Source organism: Hevea brasiliensis, chromosome 14 (assembly GCF_030052815.1).
Source record: "Hevea brasiliensis isolate MT/VB/25A 57/8 chromosome 14, ASM3005281v1, whole genome shotgun sequence".
NCBI classification, from domain to species: Eukaryota; Viridiplantae; Streptophyta; class Magnoliopsida; order Malpighiales; family Euphorbiaceae; genus Hevea; species Hevea brasiliensis.
In genome coordinates this window covers 12,255,749-12,283,543 of record NC_079506.1, presented here as the reverse complement: position 1 = coordinate 12,283,543, position 27,795 = coordinate 12,255,749, and the positions used below count along the sequence as shown (strand labels likewise).

At 35.1% G+C, this 27,795-nt stretch overlaps 2 protein-coding genes, 1 non-coding gene and 1 pseudogene across 3 annotated transcripts; 2 read left to right on the top strand and 2 right to left on the bottom strand.

Moving 5' to 3' along the window:
- Positions 1 to 1,302: 1,302 nt before the first annotated feature.
- On the top strand, positions 1,303 to 3,722 carry LOC131172756 (leucine-rich repeat receptor-like serine/threonine-protein kinase BAM1; annotated as a pseudogene).
- A 725-nt stretch (positions 3,723 to 4,447) lies between these two features.
- LOC131172755 (uncharacterized) lies at positions 4,448 to 7,291 on the top strand. Its single transcript, XM_058134275.1, has 7 exons — positions 4,448 to 4,457; positions 4,538 to 4,594; positions 5,032 to 5,093; positions 5,626 to 5,812; positions 6,263 to 6,327; positions 6,458 to 6,826; positions 6,959 to 7,291. The coding sequence occupies exons 1-7, from the start codon at positions 4,448 to 4,450 to the stop codon at positions 7,289 to 7,291; spliced, it is 1,083 nt and encodes a 360-aa protein (XP_057990258.1).
- Positions 7,292 to 8,907: 1,616 nt separating this feature from the next.
- Positions 8,908 to 25,803, bottom strand: LOC131172754 (disease resistance protein RPV1-like). The gene is made up of 6 exons (XM_058134274.1): positions 25,568 to 25,803; positions 10,934 to 12,032; positions 10,538 to 10,837; positions 10,367 to 10,455; positions 9,249 to 10,106; positions 8,908 to 9,160 (listed from the first exon to the last, which is right to left on the bottom strand). The coding sequence occupies exons 1-6, from the start codon at positions 25,657 to 25,659 to the stop codon at positions 8,908 to 8,910; spliced, it is 2,691 nt and encodes an 896-aa protein (XP_057990257.1). The 5' UTR covers positions 25,660 to 25,803.
- On the bottom strand, positions 14,516 to 14,622 carry LOC131173600 (small nucleolar RNA R71). Its single transcript, XR_009143913.1, has one exon. It is a non-coding gene; the product is annotated as a small nucleolar RNA R71 (small nucleolar RNA).
- Positions 25,804 to 27,795: the final 1,992 nt, after the last annotated feature.

The following is a 27,795-nucleotide window of genomic DNA, read 5'->3' as shown; positions in this document are numbered from 1 at the left end:
GAATCCTTATATTATAAGGAATCTCTAGACAATCTTTGAAGAGAGGGAATTTCAACCAAACTCCAACATTCATTCAAATATAAAAACTCAAGATTTGGGGCAATACTAGACAGGTCCAGAATCTCGATCAGCTCATTAGAGTCTTTGAGGTCCATTAATTTCAAATTTCCAAGAAGCTGTAATAAAATATAAAAATATCAATTAATTAAAAGGTACAAATTAACTTTATAAAATGTAGCTAAAATTTATGAACTATGCCTTATCTCCATTCAATAGTTGTATGAGATTGCTTCGATGCAAGTGAAGTTCTACAAGATTCTTTGGGCGAAAATTTAATGACAAAGATTTCAAAGGATATCTACACCAAGAAAGATATCTTAGCTTTTGTGGAAGAAATTCAAAGTCATTAAGAAGGAGCACTTGCTCACTTAAAGACTTATTCCAGACTTCGAGTTTGAGGAATATAAGATTGCACATCTTTATGAAGGCCGTGGAACATAGCTCCAAATAATAATTCCAAGGCATAACAAGCAATATGCCTTCAACTTTTTCAGTTCCCTAATAAAATTACATCAAAAGGGATTATTCATTAATACTTAATTGTTCATAAGAGCTACAATTCATACAAATTTAAATATGATCGTGAAAGAAGCTTCATCTGATTAATTTGGTCCTTACTGTTTCTATTATCAATACATGATTAACATCTTCATAATTCCACAACTTCTTTGCTTCCTCCAGTCATTCGCATTCTTGAATAACAATATCCTTGCCCATTTGCTCTAGCAAGTCATGCACATGAATATGATTGACAGATGAAATAGATATGAGAGACTTCTTAATTAGATGAGGTATTCCACTTTTTGGATAGAAACTAAATGCTTCTAATGTTCTCTCAACACAATCTTCATTTTCCCCTTTGAAGAAACATGCAATATCAAGAAATATTTTCTTTTCATTCCTCTGTAGCCCATCATGAATTCACGGTGTGGACTAGATGGTCTACTTCCGAGGAGCTTGGAAACTGAAGTCGCTTGATACTCTATATTTGCATGCCAATCATTTTTCAGGTTCTATTCCAAAGGAGTTAGGCAACCTGACCAACTTGGTGAATCTTGACCTCTCCAACAATGCACTCACTGGTGAAATCCCATTTGAGTTCATCAATCTCAAGCAACTGAAGCTCTTCAATCTCTTCTTGAATAGACTACACGGTTCCATTCCAGACTATGTCGCGGAATTGCCTAATTTGGAAACGCTGGGGCTGTGGATGAACAATTTCACCGGTGAGATTCTTAGAAGATGACAGCTTTCCAAAAGCTAGAATTCACTGTCACAAACATCCTGGAATGTGTAAAAGATGGAAACGTAATTGGTAGAGGAGGAGCTGGGATTGTATACCATGGGAAAATGCCAAATGGGGTTGAAATTGCAGTTAAAAAACTACTTGGTTTTGGCACCAATAGCCATGACCATGGCTTTAGAGCAGAAATTCAAACACTAGGCAGCATTAGGCATCGAAACATCGTTAGATTGCTTACTTTCTGCTCCAACAATGAAACCAACTTGTTGGTTTATGAGTACATGAGAAATGGAAGCCTAGGAGAAGCCTTACATGGCAAAAAGGGTTCTTTCTTGGGTTGGAATTTGAGGTACAAAATCGCCATTGAGGCTGTTAAAGGCCTATGCTACCTCCACCATGATTGTTCACCATTGATCGTTCATCGAGATGTAAAATCCAACAATATTCTGTTAAATTCGAGCTTCGAAGCACATGTTGCAGATTTCGGATTAGCAAAATTCCTTATTGATGGGGGAGCATCAGAATGTATGTCAGCAATTGCAGGGTCTTATGGCTACATAGCACCCGGTAAGTTCATTACTTCACTATATTTGCAATTAACACTATGTTTGGGAAGGGGGAAGGAAAATAAAAGAAGGAAGGAAAATAAAGGAGAGAAAATAAGGAATGAAAATAAAAATTATTTTCCTTCCCCTTGTTTGGATTGGGAGAGGAAAATATTAGAGGGAAAGTTGTTTTATGAATAGTAAAATTACAACTTTACCCTTAAATTAAAAAAAAAACTATTAAGTATAGGGATATTTTTGTATTTTTTCCTTACTTTTCCCTCATTTTGGAGAGAAAGGAGAAAAGGACAAAAAAATTTTATTTTCCCTTCAATATTTTCCCTCCCCCTTTATTTTCCACTCAATCCAAACAAAAGAATGAAAAATAAATTTATTTTCCCTTCACATTTTCCTTCCCCTCTCACTTTCCTCCATTCCCAAACATACCCTAAATGATATCACTAAGCCAGTTTTTAACCACTGCATCACATTTTTACACACATTACTAATGCTTGCTTTCTGATTTTGTGCACAGTGAGACTGTAGATGATTGATGATTGATAGTGACCTTGTTAGTTCAGTTAGTTGTTTTGTGTGTAGTAAATTTTTCTTGTAATGTCAAAATTGTCTGAATATTTCAAGAACTCAAGATGAACAGCAACCATCTGATATTCCCAAGGTAAGAACAGTTGCAAGCCACGTATAGCTGACTTTTGATCCCTTATAAGTGGTACTGTACGCAATAGTGTTACCTCAGTGAAACTGAAGTCATTGAGAAACTATAGGATCTCGACTTCAAACTCTTAAATTAAAAAAAAAAAGTGACAGCAGAAAAACCACCCGTGATTTGTGCCACAGGGAGACAGGCGCATAGGTTTTATTGGTATTCACAGCACAACATCACACAGAAACAAAAGAGCCGAAGCACTTTGTTGGGACCCACGAAAAACTCTGATCTAGCAATCTCGGAGGTCCAAATCTGACACATTGTTGCTTATTTTCAGTCTGATAATGATTCTAACGTACCAGCACATTGAGATTAGTGAAAGCTAACCGACACATATATGCATGCACACCTATTTACAACACTAATCTTTCGTGTAATAGCTGATTTTGGTCTTACGTGTAAAGCGTATTTTTCTTCTTCTTCTTCTTCCCACCGACCAGTCTTCTTTGGCTGCTTTGAGCTTTCTTGGCAAGTTTGGCATCTCTTTTTGTCTTTGTTCTTTGACCTAATATCTATGATTTTTTTTGGGGGTACTTTCCTTAATCCCAAGATGAAGATGCTGCAAATTGGGTTGTGTTTGGGCTTGGATTGTGGTGGTCTTATGGGCCTCATCCCATGGTTTAGCTATGTCATGACTAAATTTTGTTCATATTGCAGAATATGCATACACATTGAAGGTGGACGAGAAGAGTGATGTGTATAGTTTTGGAGTTGTTCTCTTGGAGCTGCTAACAGGACGACGACCGGTGGGTGATTTCGGCGAAGGGGTGGATAGTGTACAATGGAGCAAAAGAGTAACGAATAATCGGAGAGAAGATGTGATGCGCATTGTTGATCCAAGACTAACAATGGTGCCTAAAGATGAAGCAATGCATCTATTTTTCATTGCAATGTTGTGTTGCCAATAAAATAGCATTGAACGTCCTACAATGAGAGAATTAGTTCAAATGCTCTCTGAGTTACCTCGTAACTCTCCAAATTACCATTCTTCATCATCTTCTATTGTTTCCCAACAATTGAAAAATGGGGAAAATGAGAAAATCCTTGCAAAATCCAAACAAGATCTTTTAGTTTAAGCTTGAATAATTTTCTTTTTCCCTTTGAATTTTAATGCTGTCTTTAAATTGGCTTGATTTTTGTTATAGCTTTTTTTTTATTTATTAATGTGCAAAGAATACTTTTTTTCTTTATAATTCTTGGGCATATAATTAGGCATATAGATATAGGAATAATTTGTGGGTTACTTTCTTTTTAAGGAGTGTCCTCCTTAGGTGGAGAGCTTGCAATCTTTTATTAAAGGGATCATGAATGCTTTTTGTATTATATACTCTTCTCTATACAAATGCTATATTTGATTGCTTTACATTACTTCATTTTTTGCCCCTCCTCTACATTTTGTCCCCCCTTCATGTTATAATCAATGTTTATAGATATGAAGTGATGGCATTAATAATATGTAAACTCGATTCACTTTGAAATTAAGACATAAGTACGTGAGATTTATATATTTAAGAAGTAAATTTCATCATATAAGTGCAACCAGCGTTTTTGCTTTTGAAGATGAGATTTTTTTTTTTAAATTTTATTGTTAAAAGGAAAACAATAAAATTCAATTTTTATAAGAATAAATATTTTGTTTTATCGATAGGGGTTGAATTAGATTGGGTTGATATTGCTACTAAAATTATTATTAAAAAAGTTATTTTTAAAATATATTAATTATAAAATATAAAAAAATAATTAAAAATTAAATTAAATTTATTTTAATTATAAAAATATAAAAATAATAAAATAATTTTTTAAAATTATTTTTTAATAATATTTAAAATAATATTTTTATTCAAAAAAAATAATTTCACCCATCAAAATACAATGCTAAATCGTAAGACTTTTGGTATAAAAGTACTGGTGCTTTGACTTTGACTATCACTTTTGCTATTTATTTTGTCTCTCTGTTTGCAGGTGTTAACTTGGGCTTTTATCGGTCGACGATTGCCGCTGGAACAGAACTTGAGAAACGTATCCTCTCTTATTGGGTTTCTTTTCCCCTTTCTGCCCCCCCCCCCCCCCCCCCCCCCCCCCCCCCCCCCCTCCCCAACTTTTTAAATATAAAGCTATTATGGGTTCTGTTTTTAATTTCATTTGTGTTACTTTTAACTGAAAATGGGAAAAAAAAATCTGGTTTGTTCATTTTATATTGAAGATGGGTAATAATTATCGTGGATGATCAAGATTTTGATTTTATGGAAAGTAAATTGTTTGGCTTGTTTGATTTATGCCCTTTTCGCCCCTTTCATTCCTTCCTCTTGCTGCTAAAATTGCGTATTGGCTTTGTCCTATGGAAAAAAAAAAAAGAAAAATTCTGTATTGACTGTTTAATGGTGTAGATATTGTTGGCAACTCCATGATTTGTTGGCTAATTGAATAAGTATTGTATTCTTAACTATATAATGCAGCTGAATCTGTTCCTACAGGATTGAAGTCGGAGTCCATTAGGAAATTGGCTGGGCGTGATGTGGTATGTCATATTAATCTATGTTGCTTTTGTTTTCTTCCTTGTGGATAATTGCTTGGAAAAATGGCGTTATGAAGGTGAAAAGGCTTGGTTTTAATTTATTGTGGATTCCTATCTTTCTTGTAGTTGTGCCAACTTTCACTTTGCGGTTTGGTGTATTGTATGCATTGGATTACTGAGAATTATAAAACACTAAAAGGTCAAGGAAATATGTTTTTGGTCATTATAACATAAGTTCAAGAATATGATCTATTTGTGTGAGTACCATGAGATCCATTCTTCTTGTTTAAAAGGATTGCTAGTGTTTTATTTAAATTTTTTGGATCTTAGATTTTTGTGGCTCTGTATGTGTATCTCTAGGCATCCACATTGCACAAATTTATTCTGTGCATGGTAGATGGTTATTTTAACAACAAACTTAATGCTTAGTAGAACAAGATTAGATGGTTATTTTAACAACAAACTTACTTAATGCTTAGTAGAACAAGATTATCTTTTTATTATCTTATTTTCCTTTGTATGTCTTTGTTTTCAGGCTTCTGGAAAAGATGGATTACCATGTGGCTCAACATCATTCAGTTGCTTTTCACGAGATGCTACTTCTAATACCAAAGGTGAAGTAGATGGTAATTCTAGTATCAAAGGGGAGACTGACCAAGTGTCTGTTGGAGACCTCGGTATTTACAATCCACCGACTAGTAGTTACAATTATTACTACCCAGGTGGGATATTGAGACGGATATATATTCTTCTTATATATAATCTTTTGGAGTTGTGATAAAGTCAATTAAATGGAATGCCATAATCTTAGTTAAAAGTACTCATATAATAGGTTTTCAGTGAAGTTGAGACTTGAGATGTCTGGTAATATACTCCTCAATGTATTGCATAGGATGATGTTAATCGGCCTTGTGATTAAGTACTCATATTTCTTAGTTGACTTCCATATAGCCAGAATCATTTTTTAGGCTAATGGTGGAATCATTTGAAAAATGAAAAGATAATACTTTAGCACGTCTTCAAGCATGATAATTTTGAAAATATTAAGTTACTTTACTTTGCTTCAATTAAAGATTTTTTTTTTTCAGTTTGATTTGCAGCTCTGAAGTTTATAATTTGAGAATTAGATTAATTTATGGTATATTATTTCTTAAACTTACTCTTTGTTGCAGAGTATAATGGATCCTTCACACAATTGGATGATCATGGTTATTTTCAAGCAGATGTATCTCATATGGTATGTTCTTCTGACGTATACTTTCATTTCTATTTGCAAAAATTAGGCAAAACTATGTCTCGTTCTGCTTGGCTGATAAGGGTAGTTTTGTATAATTGTGTCTTGTTGATAATTGATACTAGTGTATCAGTTGATCACATCAGGGATGCAATCAGACAATGGATCACTAGTCTATTATTTACCTGGCTATAATCCATATGCTTCTGGGGCAGTGGTTGGGGTAGATGGGCAAAGTGTTGGTCAACAAGCATATTTTTCTTCACCTGGATACCTTCCACATCCTGTTTTCTATGGATCAGAAGCCATGCCTTGCTATTCATGGGATTCAGCATATTTTAGTGATGTCTCAAATGGCAATACTTGTTCTCAAAATGGAAAATATGGATCAGCTTCTACTTTTGCCAAGTCCAGTGGTTTTAACTCTATGAAGTCTAATGACAATACTGCTGGCAAATCCTCTAAATCTACAAATACACAAGCAATCAGACCTTTAAACAAGGTATGAAATATTCTTACTTTTTATGTCTATATCTTTAAACTTTCCCAAAAAGAATTGATTTTGAAGTTTGTTGTGCTTGTTGGTCATCACTAGTCTTCAGTTTTGAGTGTTTTTGCTGATTTAACTTTACAGGTGTCTGCATTGTGTTCTGATTTCTCAGCAGGTCTCTCGAAAGGATACCATCCTGTAGGAAATTTGCCTCCTTTTTCTATCCAAAAACATGGTCCATTCCCACATAATTGTCCTATGAACTATAGACAGAACGGAAGGATATGGAATGGAAATGATAGAAATAAATCTGGAGACAGATTCTATAAAAACAGTGATTTTGAAACCTCAAATGAACTAACTTCTGGTCCTAGGGGCTCTAACAAATTTCCTTCTCTGGAGACTGCTGTCAAGGAAGACTTGGGAATCACTGTACAAAGAGATCAGTATAACAAACCAGATTTTGAAACTAAGTAGGCAGATGCTAAGTTCTATGTTATCAAATCTTACAATGAAGATGACATTCATAAGAGCATTAAATATTATGTATGGGCAAGCACTCCAAATGGCAATAAGAAGTTAGATGCAGCATTCCGTGAAGCAGAACAGAGATCTTGAAAATAACGGTAGGCGGCCTGTAACTTATAGCAGAGACACTCAAGAGGTATCTCCTTTGCTTTAGAACTCAATTGTCTTCTGATGTTTCTCTTGTGAAAGCCAGTCTGCTCTACATTTACATCTTCTAATTTGTTATATTATATTTTAAGAAATATGGCTAGAACTAAATACATATTGATTGTCGAAAATTGTGTTTACTTCATGGTAGTACTGCTTTTGCAATGAATATTTGTTATACCTGACCTTGTCATGTTGGGAATGGAGCAGAAATATTTTTAAGTTCATGTTAACCTCAAAAAAAAAAAAAAAAAAAAAAAAAAAAAAAAACTACTCTCTAATTTTGAAGTTCGTGGTTTTGAGAAAAGACCTGTTCTCTTACACAACAGCTTCTATTTGTGGAAGTCTTCTGCAATATGCTGTGCATATGGTTCCCCTGCATTAAAAACTCAACTTAGCAGAGTATGTTGCCATTTTTCTGTTATTTTCAGTGGTTGTACTATACAATTTAGGCTTGATATTTCAATATATCTGGCAAAAGATGCTGCTAGAATAGAAACTTGTGCATGGTGGCCTCTGTTCTCGTTGAATATATTAAAGGTTGGATTGACACGATTTGTTATAATAATTTGCAGATTGGACTTTAGCAAGGTTTGGAAATGCTGAATATATTTAAGAGTTATTCAGCTAAGACCTCATTGTTAGATGACTTCAATTTCTATGAAAATCGAGAGAAATCTCTACACACTAAAATGAACAATAAGCCTGCAACTTTGCAAATGGAGATACACGAAAATGGTGAGTTTCTGCAAGTTCACTCTCGAAAACTAGCCTTATAGTTTTGTCAACAATTCCGGTTTGACCATTGCATCTTCTGAGAAGATGCATTTATTCCCTAAAATTTGCTATTGTTAAAATCATGATCTTATTGTTATCAGTTTTGGACTAGTAGCTGAATTCTATGAATTTTGCTGTGCAATGTTAGGGATCTTGCCTAGATACAACAACAACTAAACCTTAAGTCTTGCCTAGATACTTTGGAAGTGAAGTGGGTTCAGTTTCAGTCAATCGTTAGATTTGGAAGCTAATGTTGTAATGTGGATGACAGAATAGATTATATGTTCACATAACAACATATTATATTGTAATATTGTTCACATTACATATAACGAAGATACTATTTATCATTTCACCTGTTGTTTTTCCCCTGATTTGAGCTTAATTATTCTCCTGTATAGTCTTCCCTCTCTCAAATGACAATAGAGCGGCAGATGATAGAGCTGCAAAAGATTGCAGGTATTTGTAAGAGTAAAGCAATTAAGAATGCTAAAAAGTATCGGCAAACTAGAAATGAGTTATACCTGTTGTGAAAGTGAGTGGGGTTTGGTTAAGAGGAAGCAGGAAGAGATAGAGAGAGATTTAGATCGAGTGAAGAAGAAGAAGAAGGTGATTGGCATTCCTCGTCATCTTGATGCTTTTCATTTCTGCTTTTTATCTCTACTATATATAGGATGGACCCCACACTCCATAAATTCCTGCAGATCCGCGTACCAGTCGGCGTTGTTGCAAAATGAGGCCTTAACGAAACACTCTTCATCAAAACGTGCCCTCAATCCATTGAATGAAAGCAACACATAACCATTCCAAATCGCAACGACCTTATCGCTAAATAAGTTGAACGCATTACGTTCCCGCCTATTTCCAGATTCACATATGAAATCCACTTTAACTCTAGGGACGAAGAACAACGCAGAAAGAGAAGGCAATTACGTGACGAAGGTCAAGTTTGAAGGAAAGCGAGGATCCTTTATTCTTATACCTCATCCTTTCTGGCACTTCACCTCCTGCCATCAATAATGTAACTTTCTGACCCAACAGGTGCGCTTCAAAAACATCCTCCATTACTTTCTTATTCAATTTGCCGCAATTACTAAAATCAAGAAATTTGCAATCTTCAGATTCACTTTTATGTGCTTCTTCATTTTCATGTTCACTTTTATGTGCTTCTTCATTTTCATCTTCATGTTCTAAGAAATTGAAAGAAATTGATGCAGATTCCAGAGAGCGGCAATCAATTGCATTTAATAATTCTAAGCATGATGGAAGCCCTGGTAAACTTTTAAGTCTCTCGCAACTTCTTAAAATAAGCAGTTTCAACTTCGAAAGTTGTTTGATGCTTTCAGGAAGACTTGCTAAATTTGAGCAATTCGGGAGAAATAACTTTTCAAGACATTTCAACTCGCCTATGCTGCTTGGAATAGTCACGAGTCTTGAACATTCAGCTAGATGAAGTTCTTCAAGACATTTCAACTCGCCTATGCTGCTTGGAATAGTCACGAGTCTTGAACATTCAGCTAGATGAAGTTCTTCAAGACGTTTCAAATTGCCAATGCTGCTTGGAAGACTCTCGAGTGCTGTACACCCATCCAAGAACAATATGACAAGTTGAGACAGATGCTTAATTGATGAGGGCAGTTGTTCTATTCCAGTTCCGTCTAATTTTAGAATCCTTATATTACACGGAATCTCTGGACAATCTTTGATTTTGCAGCAATCACTTAGATGAAGTTCAGTAAGCTTGCTCAGATTTTGAAGAGAGGGAATTTCAACCAAACTCCAACATCTTTCCAAATATAAAAACTCGAGATTCAGGGCAATACTAGACAGGTTCGGAATCCTGATCAGGTCATCAGAGTAGTTGAGGTCCATTAATTTCAAATTTCCAAGAGGCTGTAATTAAATAGAAAAATATCAATAAATTAGAAGATACAAATTAACTTCTATAAAATGTATCTAAAATTTATAAACTGTACCTTATCTCCTCCATTCCACAGTTGTATGAGTTTGCTCCGACGCATACGAAGTTCTACAAGATTACTTAGATTTTGAAGAGAGGGAATTTCAACCAAACTCTTACAGCTATTTAAATATAAAAACTCGAGATTTGGGGCAATACTAGACAGGTTCGGAATCCTGATCAGGTCATCACAGCCGCTAAGGTCCATCAATTTCAAACTTCCAAGAGGCTGTAATTAAATAGAAAAATATCAATAAATTAGAAGATACAAATTAACTTTATAAAATATAGCTAAAATATATAAATTGTACCTTATCTCCTCCATTCCACAGTTGTATGAGATTGCTAGAACGCATGTGAAGTTCTACAAGATTCTTTGGCCAAAAATTTAACGGCAAAGATTCCAGAGTATAACATTCCCAGTAAAGACATCTTAGTGCTTGTGCACAAAATTCAAAGTTCTTAGGAAGGAGCACTCTGTTCGACATTGCATATACTTCGATGAATCTAAGATTGCACATCTTCGCAAAGGCCGTGGCACTTGGCTTCAAACGCTTGAAATAAACTCCCCCAAAAGAAAAAAGCGATATGGCCTCAACATTTTCGGTTCCCTAGTAAAATAACAGCAAAAAGGATTATTGATTAATACTTAATTCATCACGAGATCTACAATTCTTACAAAATTCAAATATGATAATGATAAAAGCTTCATTGATTAATTTGGTCCTTACCGTCTCTGTTGTCAGTACATGATCAATATCTTCATAATTCCACAACCTGCTGCGTCCGCCAGGCTGTTTGCATTCCTCATTAACAATATCCTTGCCCATTTGCTCTAGCAAGTCATGCATATCTACCCTATTGTTTGAAATAGTTATCAGAGACTTCTCAATTAGACGAGGTATTCCACTTTCTGGATAGAAACCAAATGCTTTTAATTTTCTCTCAACCTCATCTTTATCTTCCCCTTTGAAGAAACATGCAATATCAAGAAATATTTCCTGTTCATTCTTTTCTAGCCCATCATAACTTGTTTTCAAAACATCTTGAATTTTCTTAAGAGATTTTCCTTCCAATTTTTCCAATTCACTTTCCCATTCTTTTATCGTCCTACGAAATAAATGAGATCCCAAAACTTTAAGAGCTAGTGGATTGCCTCTAGCATAGATTGTCACCTTCTTTGATAGCTCCAAATATTTTTCCTTAGGAAGATTTTGGTTGAAGGCATGCAAGCTAAAGAGTTGCATACTTTGAGAATCAATTAACTTCTCAACCTCATATATGACTTTCTCTGAAAAATCAGAATTAAGTACGTGTGAATCTCTACTAGTTATGATGATTCTACTTCCCTCACCATACAAATCACACTCTCCTGCTAAATCTTTTAAATGGTTTCGATCTTCTACATCATCAAAAACAATCAATACCTTCTTACTCTTAAGCCTTCTCCTAGTAGAATCATTCAAACTGTCTACATGTTTGTCCCTTAATAATTGTTGAATGATTTTGACTTGCACTGAATTTGATGATTGCTTTGTCATTGTTTCCCTAACATTTTCAACGAAACAATGACCATCAAATTTATTCTTGTTTCGATGAAATACTTCTTGTGCAATAGTTGTTTTACCAATGCCTCCCATCCCCCAAATTCCTACAATCTGCTTCTCATTTAACAACCGTTCCACTTCTTCCACACGCAGTTTAATTCCAATCAAGTTGCGATCATAAGAATCATCACCTTTAGACATATCACTAAATTTGATCAAAACATCATTGACAATTCCCTCAACTAATTTGGCCTCATACCTAGTCACATGTGAACAACAAACACTAGTAAGTAATGGTAGACTTACACTTCTAAGTAAACAGTAATATATAATTACTATGTTTTCCGTACAAGTGCTGTCTATGTTTGAATTGGTGCTTTGTGTTAAGATTAATGTACTTGATGCATGCATTTTATATCATCATTTAGGAGTAATTTTTGCACATAATTTACCCTTATTCATAGCTATTATTTTAGATATTAGTATATATTTAGTCAATTTTACAATTTTTACATTTCTTAGTTTAATTTTTGGAATTTATTTGTTTTGTAGGTTAAAACTGGAGAAATTTGATCAGAGTAGCCATTTGGAGGAGATTAAAATCGAATTGCAAAAATTTTGAAGTTGAGAAAAAATGGCCGAGATCGACACAACCTGCAGCACAACCGAATTAGCTCATGTCGCAGGTTGTGTCAATCGTCAGATATCCACGCCGAGAGCGACACAACCCGCGACACAACTGACTCGGCTTATGTCGTTTTTACTGGAAAATAATTGACGTGGCATTTCCGTTACTCCAGCTTTTTACCTCACTTTCTCTGGATCCTTCCCCCTTTTACCCATTCTAGAACAGTCCCTTAGCCTATATAAAGACCCATTCTATCACTTTCTTTCCATATAGAGAGCAAGGGAGTCATTTTCGGAAAAAGTTAGAAAGAGAGAAAGAGGAGCATTTTCTGCATTTTCTGCATCTTCTTCCAGCAGCAGCAAGGATCAAGTTTCTGCACTTTTCTGCAGAGATCCTGCTGCAAATCTGCTGGGTTTTTCTACCCCTTTAAGCTTACATTTCCATTATTTCTTCATTTCTTCATTTGGGTTTGTCTTTAAACAATGATTTGTGAGTAGTTGATTGAGATTCTAGAGATGGGTTTGTAAATATTGATTTGTTTTGTGGTTTTGAACTGATTTAGCCATTTAAATGAAGATTGTTATATTTTGATTTATTGCTTGTGTGCTTATTTCCTTGCTTGATGAATGGGCCCTCATTAAGTTAAGTTTTAATCCTTAATAGATGGACTGAAAAGTGAATATTGGGGATGGATAATCTTGCAATAAACTTTATTTTCTTGGTGTTAGAAATAAGCTAAGAAGATTAAGGGGAACTTTCCAAAAATCAATTAGAGCATTAATTGGGTTTTTGTTAGATTTGAAATACCGTGAAAACAGGGTTTGATTTAATGAAAACCAATTTTGAGATGCTTGAAAAAGGTTTCAAAAATTTAAGAATTGATTTCCCTCAAAATTGCAATTCTCATGTGTTTGGCTAAATTAGGGAAAAAATCACATGCAAACAATATTGAAAATCCAATCTCTAGAATCAATTTATTTTTCATTGAAATTAGATATAAATCCTCCAAACCTCATAAATAGCAATTTAAATTTAAATCCAATATCTAGAATTACTTTATTTTTTTAGATTTAATTCTTCTTAATTTCATAAATAGAAATTTCAAATTAATTTTTGGTAATCTAGTTTAATTAATTTTAGTTAATTGATTGATCTAGTTTTAATTCCTCAAATACCAATTTTAATTCCAAATTTCATTTTACATCTTTAATTTTTGTCTTAATTTTAATTTTTAGATTTTATTTTTAATATCTTTTAATTTTTGTCATTCTAATTAGCTTATACTTTTATTTCCAATTTAAGCACAATTCCCTGTGGGATCGATATCAATTTTTAAAACTATACTACTGTGACCCGTGCACTTGCGGACACACCGTATCAAGTTTTTGGCGCCGTTGCGGGGGAATTGTTTGTTTTTAAGTTGGATTTTAATTGTTTTAAGCTAATTAGAATTTTTATTTTCTTTTATTTTCACTATTGTTCCTTGTGTTTTTCAGGTACTTTTCTTGTTTATGAGACGATCGAAAAGCACAAGTGACACTGAATTGTTGTTCAACCCAGAAATTGAAAAATTCTGTCGAGCCAACAAAAAAAAATACAAAAGAAGAAAAGAAGCAGAAAAAGAAGAACAACAAATATTTGAGCAAGAGGAGACAATAGAAAATATGGAGAATCAAAATAGAGCTATTGGTGGAAACGATGGAGCAAATGAGCAAAACGGGCAAAATGCTGTGGTTAATCAAAATGATCCTCAAAGAAGATCCATGTTAGACTATGTTTTTCCTAGATGTGCAGATGTGAGAGATAACAGACCTATTATTGGAGCTAATCAATTTGAGTTAAAAACTGGTCTTATTCAAATGGTTCAGAATTCACAATTTGGAGGTACTCCACTTGAAAATCCTCATTCTCATTTGAAGAAATTTTTGATGATATGTGGTACACAAAGGCAGCCTGGAGTTTCTGATGAAGTGATTCGACTCACTTTATTTCCATTCTCTCTTCGGGATTCAGCATTGGAGTGGTATGACTCACTTCCACAAGCTATTATAGCTACTTGGGAGCAGCTATCTCAAGCTTTTCTATCTCAATTTTTCCCACCTGGGAAAACTACTCATTTGAGGAATTTGATGGTAGCTTTTAAACCAAGAGATGATGAAACTTTGTATGAATCTTGGATGAGATTTAAGGAGCTTGAAAGGCAATGTCCTCATCATGAAATACCCAAATGGATGATTGTTCAGAATTTCTACACCAGAGTTACTCCAGCCATAAGAAACACAATTGATTCACAAGCAGGAGGAGATTTCATGAGAATGACAAGTGAAGAATGCTATGATCTATTAGAGAAAATTGCTCATAATACCCATTTGTGGGGAAATCCTAGAGCACTTGAGCCAAAGAAAGCTGGGATCTATGAACTTGACTCAGTTAGCTACATGAATGCAAGATTTGATCAGTTGACTCAGCTTCTTAGTGATTTTTGCACAAAGGCAACAACCTCAACTCCTACAACTATGCAACAAGTTGCCTTCACAGATGGAACTCAAAGTTGTGGAGTTGATTACTCTTCTTATGGTGATGATTATTTGCAAGAGCAAGCCGCTTATGCAGGAGGTTATCAACAGAAACCTATGGGAAATGCTTATTCTAATGTGAACAACTCAACATGGAGACCACAAGCAACTTTTGCTCAACAAGGCCAAAGCTCAAATCATACTCATAACCAGCAGTTTATGCAGCAAAACAAGCCTCAATTTCAGCCTCAATTTCAGCCCACAAGGCAGCCACCACCTGGATATCAAGCAAGAGCACAACAATCCCTTCCATCCCATGAACCGAAGCCAACCTTGGAGAGCATGATGGAGAAATTTTTTGTTGAACAAAGCAAGATGAATAGCAAATTGGAGGAAGAAATGCAACACATGAGACAAACCATGGATCAATTACAAGTCCACAACCGCATGTTGGAGACCCAATTGGCGCAACAAGCAAGCTCATCAGGAAGCAATTCCTATGGGAAACTACCTAGCCAACCACAAAACCCTCATGAACAATGTAAGTTTGTAACCTTGAGAAGTGGTAAAAAAGTTGGTCAAGAGAGTGAAAACAAGAGAGAAGAAAAAGAGAGCACAAAAGAAGAAAATTCAGTTGAGAGCAAGAAAAATGAAAAAGAAGAAGAAAGCAAAAGTGAGCAAGATGAGGGAGAGAAACCATACATCCCACCTGAACCTTACAAACCCACCCTTCCCTACCCTCAAAGATTCATTAAGCACAAGCTAGACAAACAATTTGGCAAGTTCCTTGAAGTGCTAAAGAAATTGTATATCAATGTGCCATTCACTGAGGCACTATCCCAAATGCCAAGTTATGCCAAGTTTTTGAAGGAGATTCTTTCCAACAAGAGAAGGCTAGAAGATTATGACACCATCAATTTGGGAGAGCAATGCAGTGCTATAATTCAGAAGAAGTTACCTCCCAAACTCAAAGATCCGGGTGTGTTTTCCATTCCTTGTCATATTGGTGATAATTGTGTGGCAAATGCCTTGTGTGACCTTGGAGCTAGTGTCAGCCTAATGCCTCTTTCAATATACGAAAAATTGAATATGGGAGAGTTAAAGCCCACAAACATGTATCTCTCATTGGCTGACCATTCAATTAAGTATCCAGAAGGCATTCTTGAAAATGTGCCTATCAAGGTTGGGAAATTCTACATTCCGGTGGACTTTGTCATTTTAGATATGGAAGAAGACACAAAAGTTCCTATCTTATTGGGAAGACCCTTTTTGGCAACAGCTGGTGCATTAATTGATGTAAAGGGTGAGCAATTGACACTTAGAGTGGGAGATGATCAAATGATATTCAACATCAATCCAGCCATGAAAAGGAAACATGAAGAAGTTGAGTCTTGTTTGCGGATAGACATTATTGATGAGATTGTTCAAGAGCATTTCAGACAAAGCTATCCACAAGACCCACTTGAAAATTGCTTAGTCCATGGTGGGAGCATTGATGATGATAATCATAACATGGCTACTTTTGCACAACACTTGGAGAGTTCTCCACCACATCCTGAAGCCACAATTTTTCAACTTGAAGGAGTGCAAAATTTGGAGATCAAACCACCATCATTAAAGATAGAGGATGCCCCAAAGGTAGATCTTAAACCTCTTCCTTCCAACCTCAGGTATGCTTTTCTTGGACCGAATGAAACATATCCTGTTATAATTAATGCATGTTTGACTGATATTGAGAAAGAAAAATTGTTGAGAGTTTTGAGAGAATATAGAAGAGTTTTGGGTTATGCAATTGATGATATAAAGGGAATTAGCCCAACAGTTTGTATGCATAGGATTTTCCTGGAGCCAAATAGTAAACCTTCCATTGAACATCAAAGAAGATTGAATCCTACAATGAAGGATGTTGTGAAAAAGGAAATCCTAAAATTACTAGCTACTGGAATTATTTACCCCATTTCTGACAGTGAGTGGGTTAGTCCTGTGCATGTTGTACCAAAAAAAGGTGGGGTGACAGTTGTTAAAAATGAGAATAATGAATTGATACCCACTAGAACTATTACAGGTTGGAGAATGTGCATAGACTACAGGAAGTTGAACAATGCTACAAGAAAAGACCATTTTCCTCTTCCTTTTATGGATCAAATGTTAGAGAGATTAGCCAAGCATTCATTCTTTTGTTACTTAGATGGATATTCTGGTTTCTTTCAAATTCCAATACATCCTGATGACCAAGAAAAAACTACCTTTACCTGTCCCTATGGCACTTTTGCTTATCGAAGGATGCCATTCGGATTGTGTAATGCGCCTGGCACATTTCAAAGGTGCATGATGGCCATTTTTTCTGATTTTATTGAAGAAATTATGGAGGTCTTCATGGATGACTTTTCAGTATATGGAACTAATTTTGATTCATGCTTGACTAATTTGTCTAAAATTTTGCAGAGATGTGCTGATAATGATCTGGTGTTGAATTGGGAGAAATGCCACTTTATGGTCCAAGAGGGGATCGTTCTAGGGCATTTAATCTCAAATAGGGGAATTGAAGTGGATAAAGCTAAAATAGAAATTATTGAAAAAATGCCACCTCCAACCACTGTCAAAGGAGTGCGGAGTTTTCTTGGACATGCCGGGTTTTACCGGCGATTTATTCAGGATTTTTCTAAACTTGCTAAACCCTTAACAAATCTTTTGAATCATGATGTTAAATTTGATTTTAATCAAGATTGTATGGTTGCTTTTTGCAGGTTGAAGACGGCATTAACAATGACTCTATCATGCAACCCCCGGATTGGACTTTGCCATTCGAAATCATGTGTGATGCAAGCGAGTTTGCTGTTGGAGCTGTCCTTGGCCAGCGAAAAGATAGAAAACCTTATGCCATTTACTATGCAAGCCGAACCCTTGATGAAGCCCAAGTCAATTACGCTACAACTGAAAAGGAGTTCCTTGCGGTAGTATTTGCACTCAATAAATTCCGTTCTTATTTGGTCAACTCAAAGGTAATTGTTTTCACTGATCATGCAGCAATAAAGTATTTGATGAGCAAGAAAGAAGCTAAATCTAGGTTGATTAGATGGATATTGTTACTTCAAGAATTTGATTTGGAAATAAGAGATAAAAAGGGTGTTGAGAATGTGGTGGCTGATCACCTTTCTAGGATGAAAACTGAAAATAAAAATGATGAAATTGTGCCAATTGATGAGTTTTTCATGAATGAGCAGTTGTATGTGTTGAATTCTGCACTTCCATGGTTTGCTGATATTGTGAATTTCTTGTCTTGTGGTGTCTTGCCACCTGATTTATCTTGGCAGCAAAAGAAAAGATTCTTGCATGATGTTAAATTTTATTCTTGGGAAGAACCGCTTTTGTTTAGGAGATGCAATGATGGAATAATTAGGAGATGTATACCAGAGGAAGAAATGCATGATGTTATTTACCATTGTCATTCCTCTGAATATGGTGGTCATTTTAGTGTCTCAAAAACTGTTGAAAAGGTCTTGACATCAGGTTTCTATTGGCCTAATATGTTTAAACATGTGAGAGACTTTGTAAGCAGGTGTGATAGGTGTCAAAGAGTAGGCAACATTTCCAAAAGAGATGAGATGCCCCAACAGTCCATATTAGAAGTTGAATTATTTGATGTGTGGGGAATTGATTTCATGGGGCCATTTCCATCTTCTTATGGGAATAAATATATCTTGGTAGGGGTGGACTATGTATCTAAATGGGTAGAAGCTATTGCTACACCTACCAATGATGCAAAAGTTGTGGTAAAATTTCTGAAAAAATTTGTTTTGACCAGGTTTGGTGCCCCACGTGCCATAATCAGTGATGGTGGTAGCCATTTTTGCAACCACCAATTTGAAAAATTGATGAGAAAATATGGGGTAAAGCATAGGATTGCCACACCATATCACCCTCAAACAAATGGCCAAGTAGAAATCACAAATAGAGAAATCAAGCAAATCTTGGAGAAAAAATCAATAAGTCCGTAAAAGATTGGTCCCTTAAATTAGATGACACTCTTTGGGCATATAGAACAGCATTTAAAACCCCCATAGGAACTACACCTTATAGGTTAGTTTTTGGGAAATCATGCCATTTGCCCGTAGAGTTAGAACACAAAGCTTATTGGGCCATTAGAGCAATCAATTTTGATTTACAAGCTGCTGGACACAAAAGACTTTTGCAACTTGATGAGTTAGAAGAATTGAGACTTGATGCTTATGAAAATGCTAGGATCTATAAAGAAAGAACTAAAAAATGGCATGATAAGCATATCAAGAAAAAGGACTTTAAAGAAGGAGATTTGGTTCTCTTATTCAATTCAAGGTTGAAATTTTTTCCAGGAAAATTAAAATCAAGGTGGTCAGGTCCATTCAAAATTGTGAAAATTTTCCCCCATGGTGCTGTTGAAATTTTTGGTGAAAAATCGGGTAATTTCAAGGTAAATGGGCAAAGGTTGAAGCACTATTCAGTTGGTGAGCCAATTGAGAAAATAGCAACTTGCTATCTTTCTCATTCTCCATGAAATTTTGAGTAAGTATGGTCAAGCTAAAGACCTAAACTTAGCATTTTTGTGCATAACTCCCAATTTTTCTTTCATTTGTTTTAAGTTTTTTTTTATATACTCCGTATTCAGAGTTTAACATTGTCCTAATTTCCTTGTGCAGATGGGATGCAATGCATTGCAAGCATATGAGCAATAAAAATTTTATTTTTAACTTTAAATTTTAGCTTTAAATTTTAGGTTTTTAATTTGTTCACTTATAATTTTCATCTCTGTTTTGTTGAATATTTGCTGGTTCATATTGCTGGATTCATTGCCCTTTTGGTTAATTTTAAGAGAAAATTTTTCCAAATTTTAACATCTTGGTTTAACAAGAAAATTATTTGAATATGGGTGTGTAAATTGGTGCTTTGAAAAATTATTTTGTGCGAGTATTTGATGAACACAACAAGTTGGACAATTAGAATTCATGTTATGAAGGTTTAATTATTTGAAATCTAATTTGTTTCAATTTTTTTAGGTGCTATGAAATTTTGTCAAATTGGGCAGCAGACTACATAACCGGGTCTTGCTTGTGTCGCCGCTTGTGTTCGCTGGGCACCCTTTTGGGATAAAAACTCCCTTCACCGGAATGGGCCAGCAGCAAAACCAAAGCCCTAAAAACCGTACCCCACCAGCCCAAGCCCGAAATTAAGCCTAAAATCCAAACTAAAACCCAAAACCTATACCCAAGCCCACAACCCAATCCTAAAGCCCCTAACCCGATAACCCATCGCCTTCATCTTCCTCTCGACATCGCCCCCGACACAACCCTCCCTACCATAACCTCCATTTTTCCCGTCGCCTTCACCGGCCGCAACTCTTCCCATATTTCTCTTTCCCCGATCACTACCCTCCATTTTGCCATGACCGACTCTCCATTATCATTCGAAAACTCGCCTCCCCACTCCCCACACAACAACCCCCAAACCACCCCACCCATGCACGCCGACCAATCGCCGGCTCATTCTGCTAATGCTCCGATCGCCACACTCAAAAAGAAAAAGGCGAAAAGTATCAAGCCTCACAAATCGACGGCCGGCGTCAAGCGGAAACAACCCGAACCAGCCGCCCAACAACCCCCAAGCTCGCCTCCAATGCCCGCCGCGCCTGCTGAACGACGTGGCATTCCGAAATCTGCGGTCAAACGCCCCGGTAAATCTAGAGGTAACCTTGCATTCCCTTCCTCTTTGCCTACTGCTACACATTGGACACTACCTACTGACGAAATGAAGAAAAATAAGGCAAGGGTTGCAGCCCGACAAATGATTCAAACTAGGTATTTGGATGTGTCTACACTTAAAACCTTGAAGATTTATGATGAAATGCAGTCTCTGTTAGATGCTTTAGGTTGGGTGCGATTTGCACATAAACAGGAACTGGTCTACCCCATTTTAGTGCAGGAATTTCTGGCCTCCCTGTCCACTAATGAGCATAAAATTGCTTTGGACAATGACTTGACGATCCATTTTAGATGCCTTGGTCAAGATAGGGTGCTGTCTATGGATAATTTTCACCATATCTTTGGCTTTCCACCTGATGGTCTGTTCAAAATACCTACTAACCAATGGGACTATAATGCATGTGAATTTTGGAAGCGCATTGCCCCTTCAGCAGGTACTTTCAAACCAGGACACAGTAAGGCCTCCAAGATTGAGAATCATGCCTTGAGATTGCTTCAGCGCCTAATTGCAAATACAGTTTTAGGCAGAGGATCCAGTGTTGGCACAATGTCACAATATGATCTCTTCTTTTTGTGGTGTGCAAAAACTGGCAGAAAGGCTTCCCCTGGTTATTATTTCTGCCGCCACGTGATTCGCCAGACCACTAGGGGTACTAGTAGTATTGTCTTTGGAGGCTTGGTCACACCTATTGCACATTATTTTGGGTTTAATCCTCAAATGCACAAGTGTCCTGCTCTTCCAACTGGTTTGTTATTTTTGGATGGACCTCATCTAGCCAACCAAAAATTTTGTATCAAAAATGAAGCTACCAAGCAGTATGAGATTCCTGCACTAACAGACAAACCACCTGGTTCTCCCACTGCCATTAGTTCCTCCTCAGAATCTGAGCGACCATTTGTGCAGCCTCCCACACAACCTTCACGCCGAGCTCCACCAGCCGCTCAACCTGCTTCATCAACAGCTTCTGGACCATCCATAGCAACTCTTTTGACATTCATGGAGAATCTCAGTGATGAGATCTATTCTTTTCGGCAAATTACAGAGGTCAATTTTCAGACACTACGAGATTTAGCTGACATATATTTGGATCGAAGTGCTGAAATGCAAGATGAATTGAAAGTCATGCGAGCTAAGCTGGAGAAGATCGAAACAAACCAAGCACTGATTTTGAACATTCTCTCTCCACAGCAGCCACCACAAGCACCACCACCGTCACAAGATGGCAAGGGCAAAGGACTTCTCATACCCGACTGACCAGCTTTTATTCTCCATTTACATTTCATGTCTTTAATTTCGTTAATTAGTATTTTGAACTTGTTAATATTTTGCTTGTGTTGTTTTTATTTTAACCATTTACTTATTCAGTTTTTTTTAGTTCCTCATAACATACATTTTTCTTTTATGTTTTTAGTACATTGCTCACTTCCTTTGATATGCTCCTTTGGAATTTCCATTTGATAATTATATTCTCTGCACTTAACTTCCCTATTCCAACTTTTTGAGCTTAATCGATTTAATGGATTCCATTGCACTGTTTCTTTTGCAATGAGTGCAGCAGCTGTCCAAATTTTATCTAATTAAATTGGCTGCACTTCAATGAGGTAATAATTCTCATCTCAGCTTGTGTCACTGTCAACACAAGTTGTGCTCTCGCTTATGCAACATGGTAATAATTCTTTATGCACATATCAGCTACCCATTTTTTGCACACTTCTAACATTGAGGACAATGTTCATTCTGAGTATGGGGGAGAGGGTAAATTTTTTGCAAAAATTACTTTTTCCTTTAGCGACACACTCATACTTGTACATATTCACATACATACACTTGCATATAGCCCCATATACTTAGTTACGCATACTTAGTTGCATATAGGTTGATTTGACATTTACACTCATGCATTTCATTTAAAATTTTTTGATTTTTAAACCAGTCTTTGAATTCCATAAGCCACTTATTCAAGCAATCCAACTTCCCTTTAGATGGTTAGTGGAATGAAAGTTCCAGCTGGGTACAAAGTCTTAAGCATTATTCTTTCTCTTACTTAATAGCTGAAAATTAATACATTCATCTAGGTATACAGATTCTGATTAATTATTTTGAGTTTTGAGTGTCTGGATAAGCCTTTAAGGAAGAAAATGGTCCTTGTCGTCTCACCATTCCTAGAACAAGCATCTTAGATCTTTCAAAGCGAAATTTTTAACTTGCATTTGATAAGAATATGATTTAGGCATTCCTTCATATTTTAAACCTCACATTTAGCCTTAACCTACCTTAATTTCATTTTAACCCTTGCAAACCCCCTTGAACCTTAAATCCCTAATTTCTTTGGAACCCAAATCATTTACCTAGCCATTAAACCTAAACACTACCACCTATCTATGAGAATAGTATTTTAGCAATTAAGTGCATAAAAAATGATAATATAAAAAAAAAAAAAAAAATCTCGGAGGATTGAAACATCTTGAAAAGTGCTAAAATAATCGTGAAAAGTTGAAAAGGTCACCAAAATATCCCAAAGGTAATTTTGGGTGTGACATGAAATAGGGACACATACAAAATCAAAATAAAATAAAATAAAATAAGCATAAAAAGTAGTCCCTTTTGTATAATCATTATGATAGCACTTGAGATTCATTGTGAATTTCTTTCCTCTGGATATAAAAAAAAAAAAAAAATGGATGCACTTTGAGTTTCATGATTAATATTATTCTCATATTTTGTTTACCTTATTCCCTTTCTTTGTTAACCATAATTTTACCCTATTGGACCCCATTACAACCCTTAAAAAGACCTAATGATTCTTTGAAAAATGCTTGTTACATTAGTAGAGTTAGATCTTTTATGCTTGCATATGGGTTTGGCAATATAATCTTCCATACATTACTCACCATCTATTTGAGACGCATTGGCTATCTATTTCATTTAGGTTTGTTTTGGCACAATTGACTCTTGTAGCTGGTTGGTATTTGTTGCTTGGGTTGATTGGTTAATTCTTAGCTATTCTGTAATAGTTGAGAGTGCTTGCTTCATTCTTTGTGCTTTTGCTGGTGGGAATTTGGAATGTTGGTGGCTAGAGGTAAGTTGGTGGTTTGGATTAGTGAATTTTGTGTTTTCAAAGACTGATTCTATTCCCTTCCAAATGAGTTTCAACGAAATTTTGCTTGAGGACAAGCAAGAGTTTGAGTATGGGGGAATTTGATGCATGCATTTTATATCATCATTTAGGAGTAATTTTTGCACATAATTTACCCTTATTCATAGCTATTATTTTAGATATTAGTATATATTTAGTCAATTTTACAATTTTTACATTTCTTAGTTTAATTTTTGGAATTTATTTGTTTTGTAGGTTAAAACTGGAGAAATTTGATCAGAGTAGCCATTTGGAGGAGATTAAAATCGAATTGCAAAAATTTTGAAGTTGAGAAAAAAAAAAAAAAAAAAAAAAAAAAATGGCCGAGATCGACACAACCTGCAGCACAACCGAATTAGCTCATGTCGCAGGTTGTGTCAAATCGTCAGATATCCACGCCGAGAGCGACACAACTGACTCGGCTTATGTCGTTTTTACTGGAAAATAATTGACGTGGCATTTCCGTTACTCCAGCTTTTTACCTCACTTTCTCTGGATCCTTCCCCCTTTTACCCATTCTAGAACAGTCTCTTAGCCTATATAAAGACCCATTCTATCACTTTCTTTCCATATAGAGAGGAAGGGAGTCATTTTCGGAAAAAGTTAGAAAGAGAGAAAGAGGAGCATTTTCTGCATTTTCTGCATCTTCTTCCAGCAGCAGCAAGGATCAAGTTTCTGCACTTTTCTGCAGAGATCCTGCTGCAAATCTGCTGGGTTTTTCTACCCCTTTAAGCTTATATTTCCTTTATTTCTTCATTTCTTCATTTGGGTTTGTCTTTAAACAATGATTTGTGAGTAGTTGATTGAGATTCTAGAGATGGGTTTGTAAATATTGATTTGTTTTGTGGTTTTGAACTGATTTAGCCATTTAAATGAAGATTGTTATATTTTGATTTATTGCTTGTGTGCTTATTTCCTTGCTTGATGAATGGGCCCTCATTAAGTTAAGTTTTAATCCTTAATAGATGGACTGAAAAGTGAATATTGGGGATGGATAATCTTGCAATAAACTTTATTTTCTTGGTGTTAGAAATAAGCTAAGAAGATTAAGGGGAACTTTCCAAAAATCAATTAGAGCATTAATTGGGTTTTTGTTAGATTTGAAATACCGTGAAAACAGGGTTTGATTTAATGAAAACCAATTTTGAGATGCTTGAAAAAGGTTTCAAAAATTTAAGAATTGATTTCCCTCAAAATTGCAATTCTCATGTGTTTGGCTAAATTAGGGAAAAAATCACATGCAAACAATATTGAAAATCCAATCTCTAGAATCAATTTATTTTTCATTGAAATTAGATATAAATCCTCCAAACCTCATAAATAGCAATTTAAATTTAAATCCAATATCTAGAATTACTTTATTTTTTTAGATTTAATTCTTCTTAATTTCATAAATAGAAATTTCAAATTAATTTTTGGTAATCTAGTTTAATTAATTTTAGTTAATTGATTGATCTAGTTTTAATTCCTCAAATACCAATTTTAATTCCAAATTTCATTTTACATCTTTAATTTTTGTCTTAATTTTAATTTTTAGATTTTATTTTTAATATCTTTTAATTTTTGTCATTCTAATTAGCTTATACTTTTATTTCCAATTTAAGCACAATTCCCTGTGGGATCGATATCAATTTTTAAAACTATACTACTGTGACCCGTGCACTTGCGGACACACCGTATCAGTACTCAGTTAAAAATTTCTAAATTTTGATTCCCTTCCCTTAAATTGAAAACTAGAAAAACTACAGTAAAGAGTAATTAAAAAGTAATATACTTACTTGATTTCCTGTAAATCCCATCCTGCAAAGTTGCTTACTTCCATCAAAGCACGCTTCGGTATCCACCTTCCGTGAATTGCCTTTTTCTCCATGCATAGCAAGTGCCTTCCCGAAATTCCCTGTCAGGTCTTGAACCTCAGTGGGATCTACTTTGTAAAAAACTGGTAGGACTATTTGTCCTGATTCTTCCCTGCATTTAAGTATCTCAACAAGCTCATCCAAGCACCATGCAGAACCTGCATTTTCAGAGAAAATGACTATTGAGACACTGGATTCTTGGATTATTTTCAAGAGAGCTGGTGAGATCTCTTCTCCTTTACGAAGTTCTTCATCCAAGAAGGCATTGATTTGCTTTCGCTGCAAAGCTTCAAAGAGATGGGAGAGAATACCATAACGGGTATCTTTGCCTCTAAAACTAATAAAAACATCGTACTTGCAGGGAGGGGCTGATGAAGAAGTAGAAGCCATGATAACTGAGTTTGAAGAAGGTAGAGAAAGCAAAATACTAGAGATGAATATTTGGGTAATCTAGTCTGATACAAGAAATTTGTGAACAAATGAAGAAGTAAAGGAAGAACTAAAAAAGAAAGAAGATGAAGATGACCAAAAACACCATAATATTCTTCTAGGAAGGAACATATTACTAATGGACAAAAAGGAATGACTAGCATTTAGTCAACAAAGTATATGATAATTATGTAGAATCATTTCGTCAACATCAGAATCGCCTTCCAGGAAGGATCGTATAGCTTTATTTAGTCCACACAAAGTAAATGCAAAACAGTAGAGTAGAGTGGGTCTAATAATTCGTTGGGATTGAATTCCAAACTTACTCTTAGCGTGTGGGGTTTAGTAATAGGAACTTTAACAAAAGCTTTTTCCCTTTGCTTTCCCCTCTTCCAATCCACTGTGCTCTCGATAAAGCAAAAAATCGAATAAGAAATCATTTTGTCCAAACTATTTTTCCTTTCCAATGTTTTCTCTCTAATCTTTTGTTCTGTATGGCCAGCATTAATCAGAAATTTCAATTTCATACTTAATGGCAAAGGCAGCTGCTGCGGCTCTTATTGTGTGGGGTTTAACCATGGGAATTAATTAATTAACAAAAGCTTTTCCCTTTATTTTCTACTCTTTCCTCTAGTAAAACTGAATGCAATTTCTTCCACTGTGCTCGTTCCAGCTTCTTTCATATAAATGCTTAAAATACAAAGCATTACATGTCGAATTGCAGGGAAAGGTTGATGAACGAACATATTATTTACTAATGAACAATTAAAGGAATGGCTAGTATTTTGTCAGCAAAGTAAGTCTACAAAGCTGCAAACAAAGTCCTCATAAATTTGAATTCCAAACTTAATGTGGAAGGCAACGTTTAAGGGGTAATTTTTATAGTTGTATTTGAATTTTGCCCCATATTTTATTTTCGTTTTTTAATTTTAAATTTTTTATTAAAAAATTCTTAAATTTTAATTTTGTTTAAGAAAATTCCTCTAATATGTAATAGTGAATTTTTAAATTAAAAATTTACTCTAAACTGTAGTATGATATCTATAAATATAGTTTCAGTATAGTAAATTTTTAAATTAAAAATGTATTCGAAACTATAGTATGATATCTATAAATATAGTTTCATTACTTTTCATTGATGGATAAATTCTCTTATTTTAAAGAAAATAAATCATTATGATAGTATTGATATTTTTCTAATAAAGTCCAAGTAATTTTTGAAATGGCTGATTTTTTTTTTTTTTTTGGTTGAATGTGAAAGGATAAGGTGTAAAAAGATAATTTCATTTTTTTCATTTTAAAAACCTACTATCTCAGGTTTATATAACAGGTTAAAGGAATTTTAGTGAAACAAAATTAATCTTTAAGGATTTTTTATTAATAAATTAAAATTAAGAGACGGAAATGAAATATAGAGCAAAATTCAAGATGAATTATAAAAATTATCCAAGAAGGGTCTTGTGCAAGTGACTTTGAACAAGCTACAGAGAGCAAAATAATATTAGAGATGAATATTTGGGTAAACTAAATAGTCTGATACAAGAAATTTATGAACAAATGAAGAAGTAAAGGAAGAATGAAAAAAAGAAAAAGGATGAAGATGGCCAGAAACACCATAATATTCCTCTAGGAAGGAACATATTTCTAATGGACAACATGAAATGATTAGCATTTAGTCCACAAACTCATGTGAATTGGAATTATATATTAACAAAATTACA

What these genes read in the sequence shown, in the direction of transcription:
- LOC131172755 (XM_058134275.1), top strand. An exon ending in TTACAATTATTACTACCCAG is followed by an intron (nt 5,813 to 6,262) that starts GTGGGATATTGA and finishes TCTTTGTTGCAG; the next exon opens with AGTATAATGGATCCTTCACA. An exon ending in CAATCAGACCTTTAAACAAG is followed by an intron (nt 6,827 to 6,958) that starts GTATGAAATATT and finishes TTAACTTTACAG; the next exon opens with GTGTCTGCATTGTGTTCTGA.
- LOC131172754 (XM_058134274.1), bottom strand. Translation starts at nt 25,659, where the DNA reads ATGGAGAAAAAGGCAATTCACGGAAGGTGGATACCGAAGCGTGCTTTG. An exon ending in GGACCAAATTAATCAATGAA is followed by an intron (nt 10,838 to 10,933) that starts GCTTTTATCATT and finishes TTATTTTACTAG; the next exon opens with GGAACCGAAAATGTTGAGGC. An exon ending in TGTGGAATGGAGGAGATAAG is followed by an intron (nt 10,456 to 10,537) that starts GTACAATTTATA and finishes ATTTAATTACAG; the next exon opens with CCTCTTGGAAGTTTGAAATT.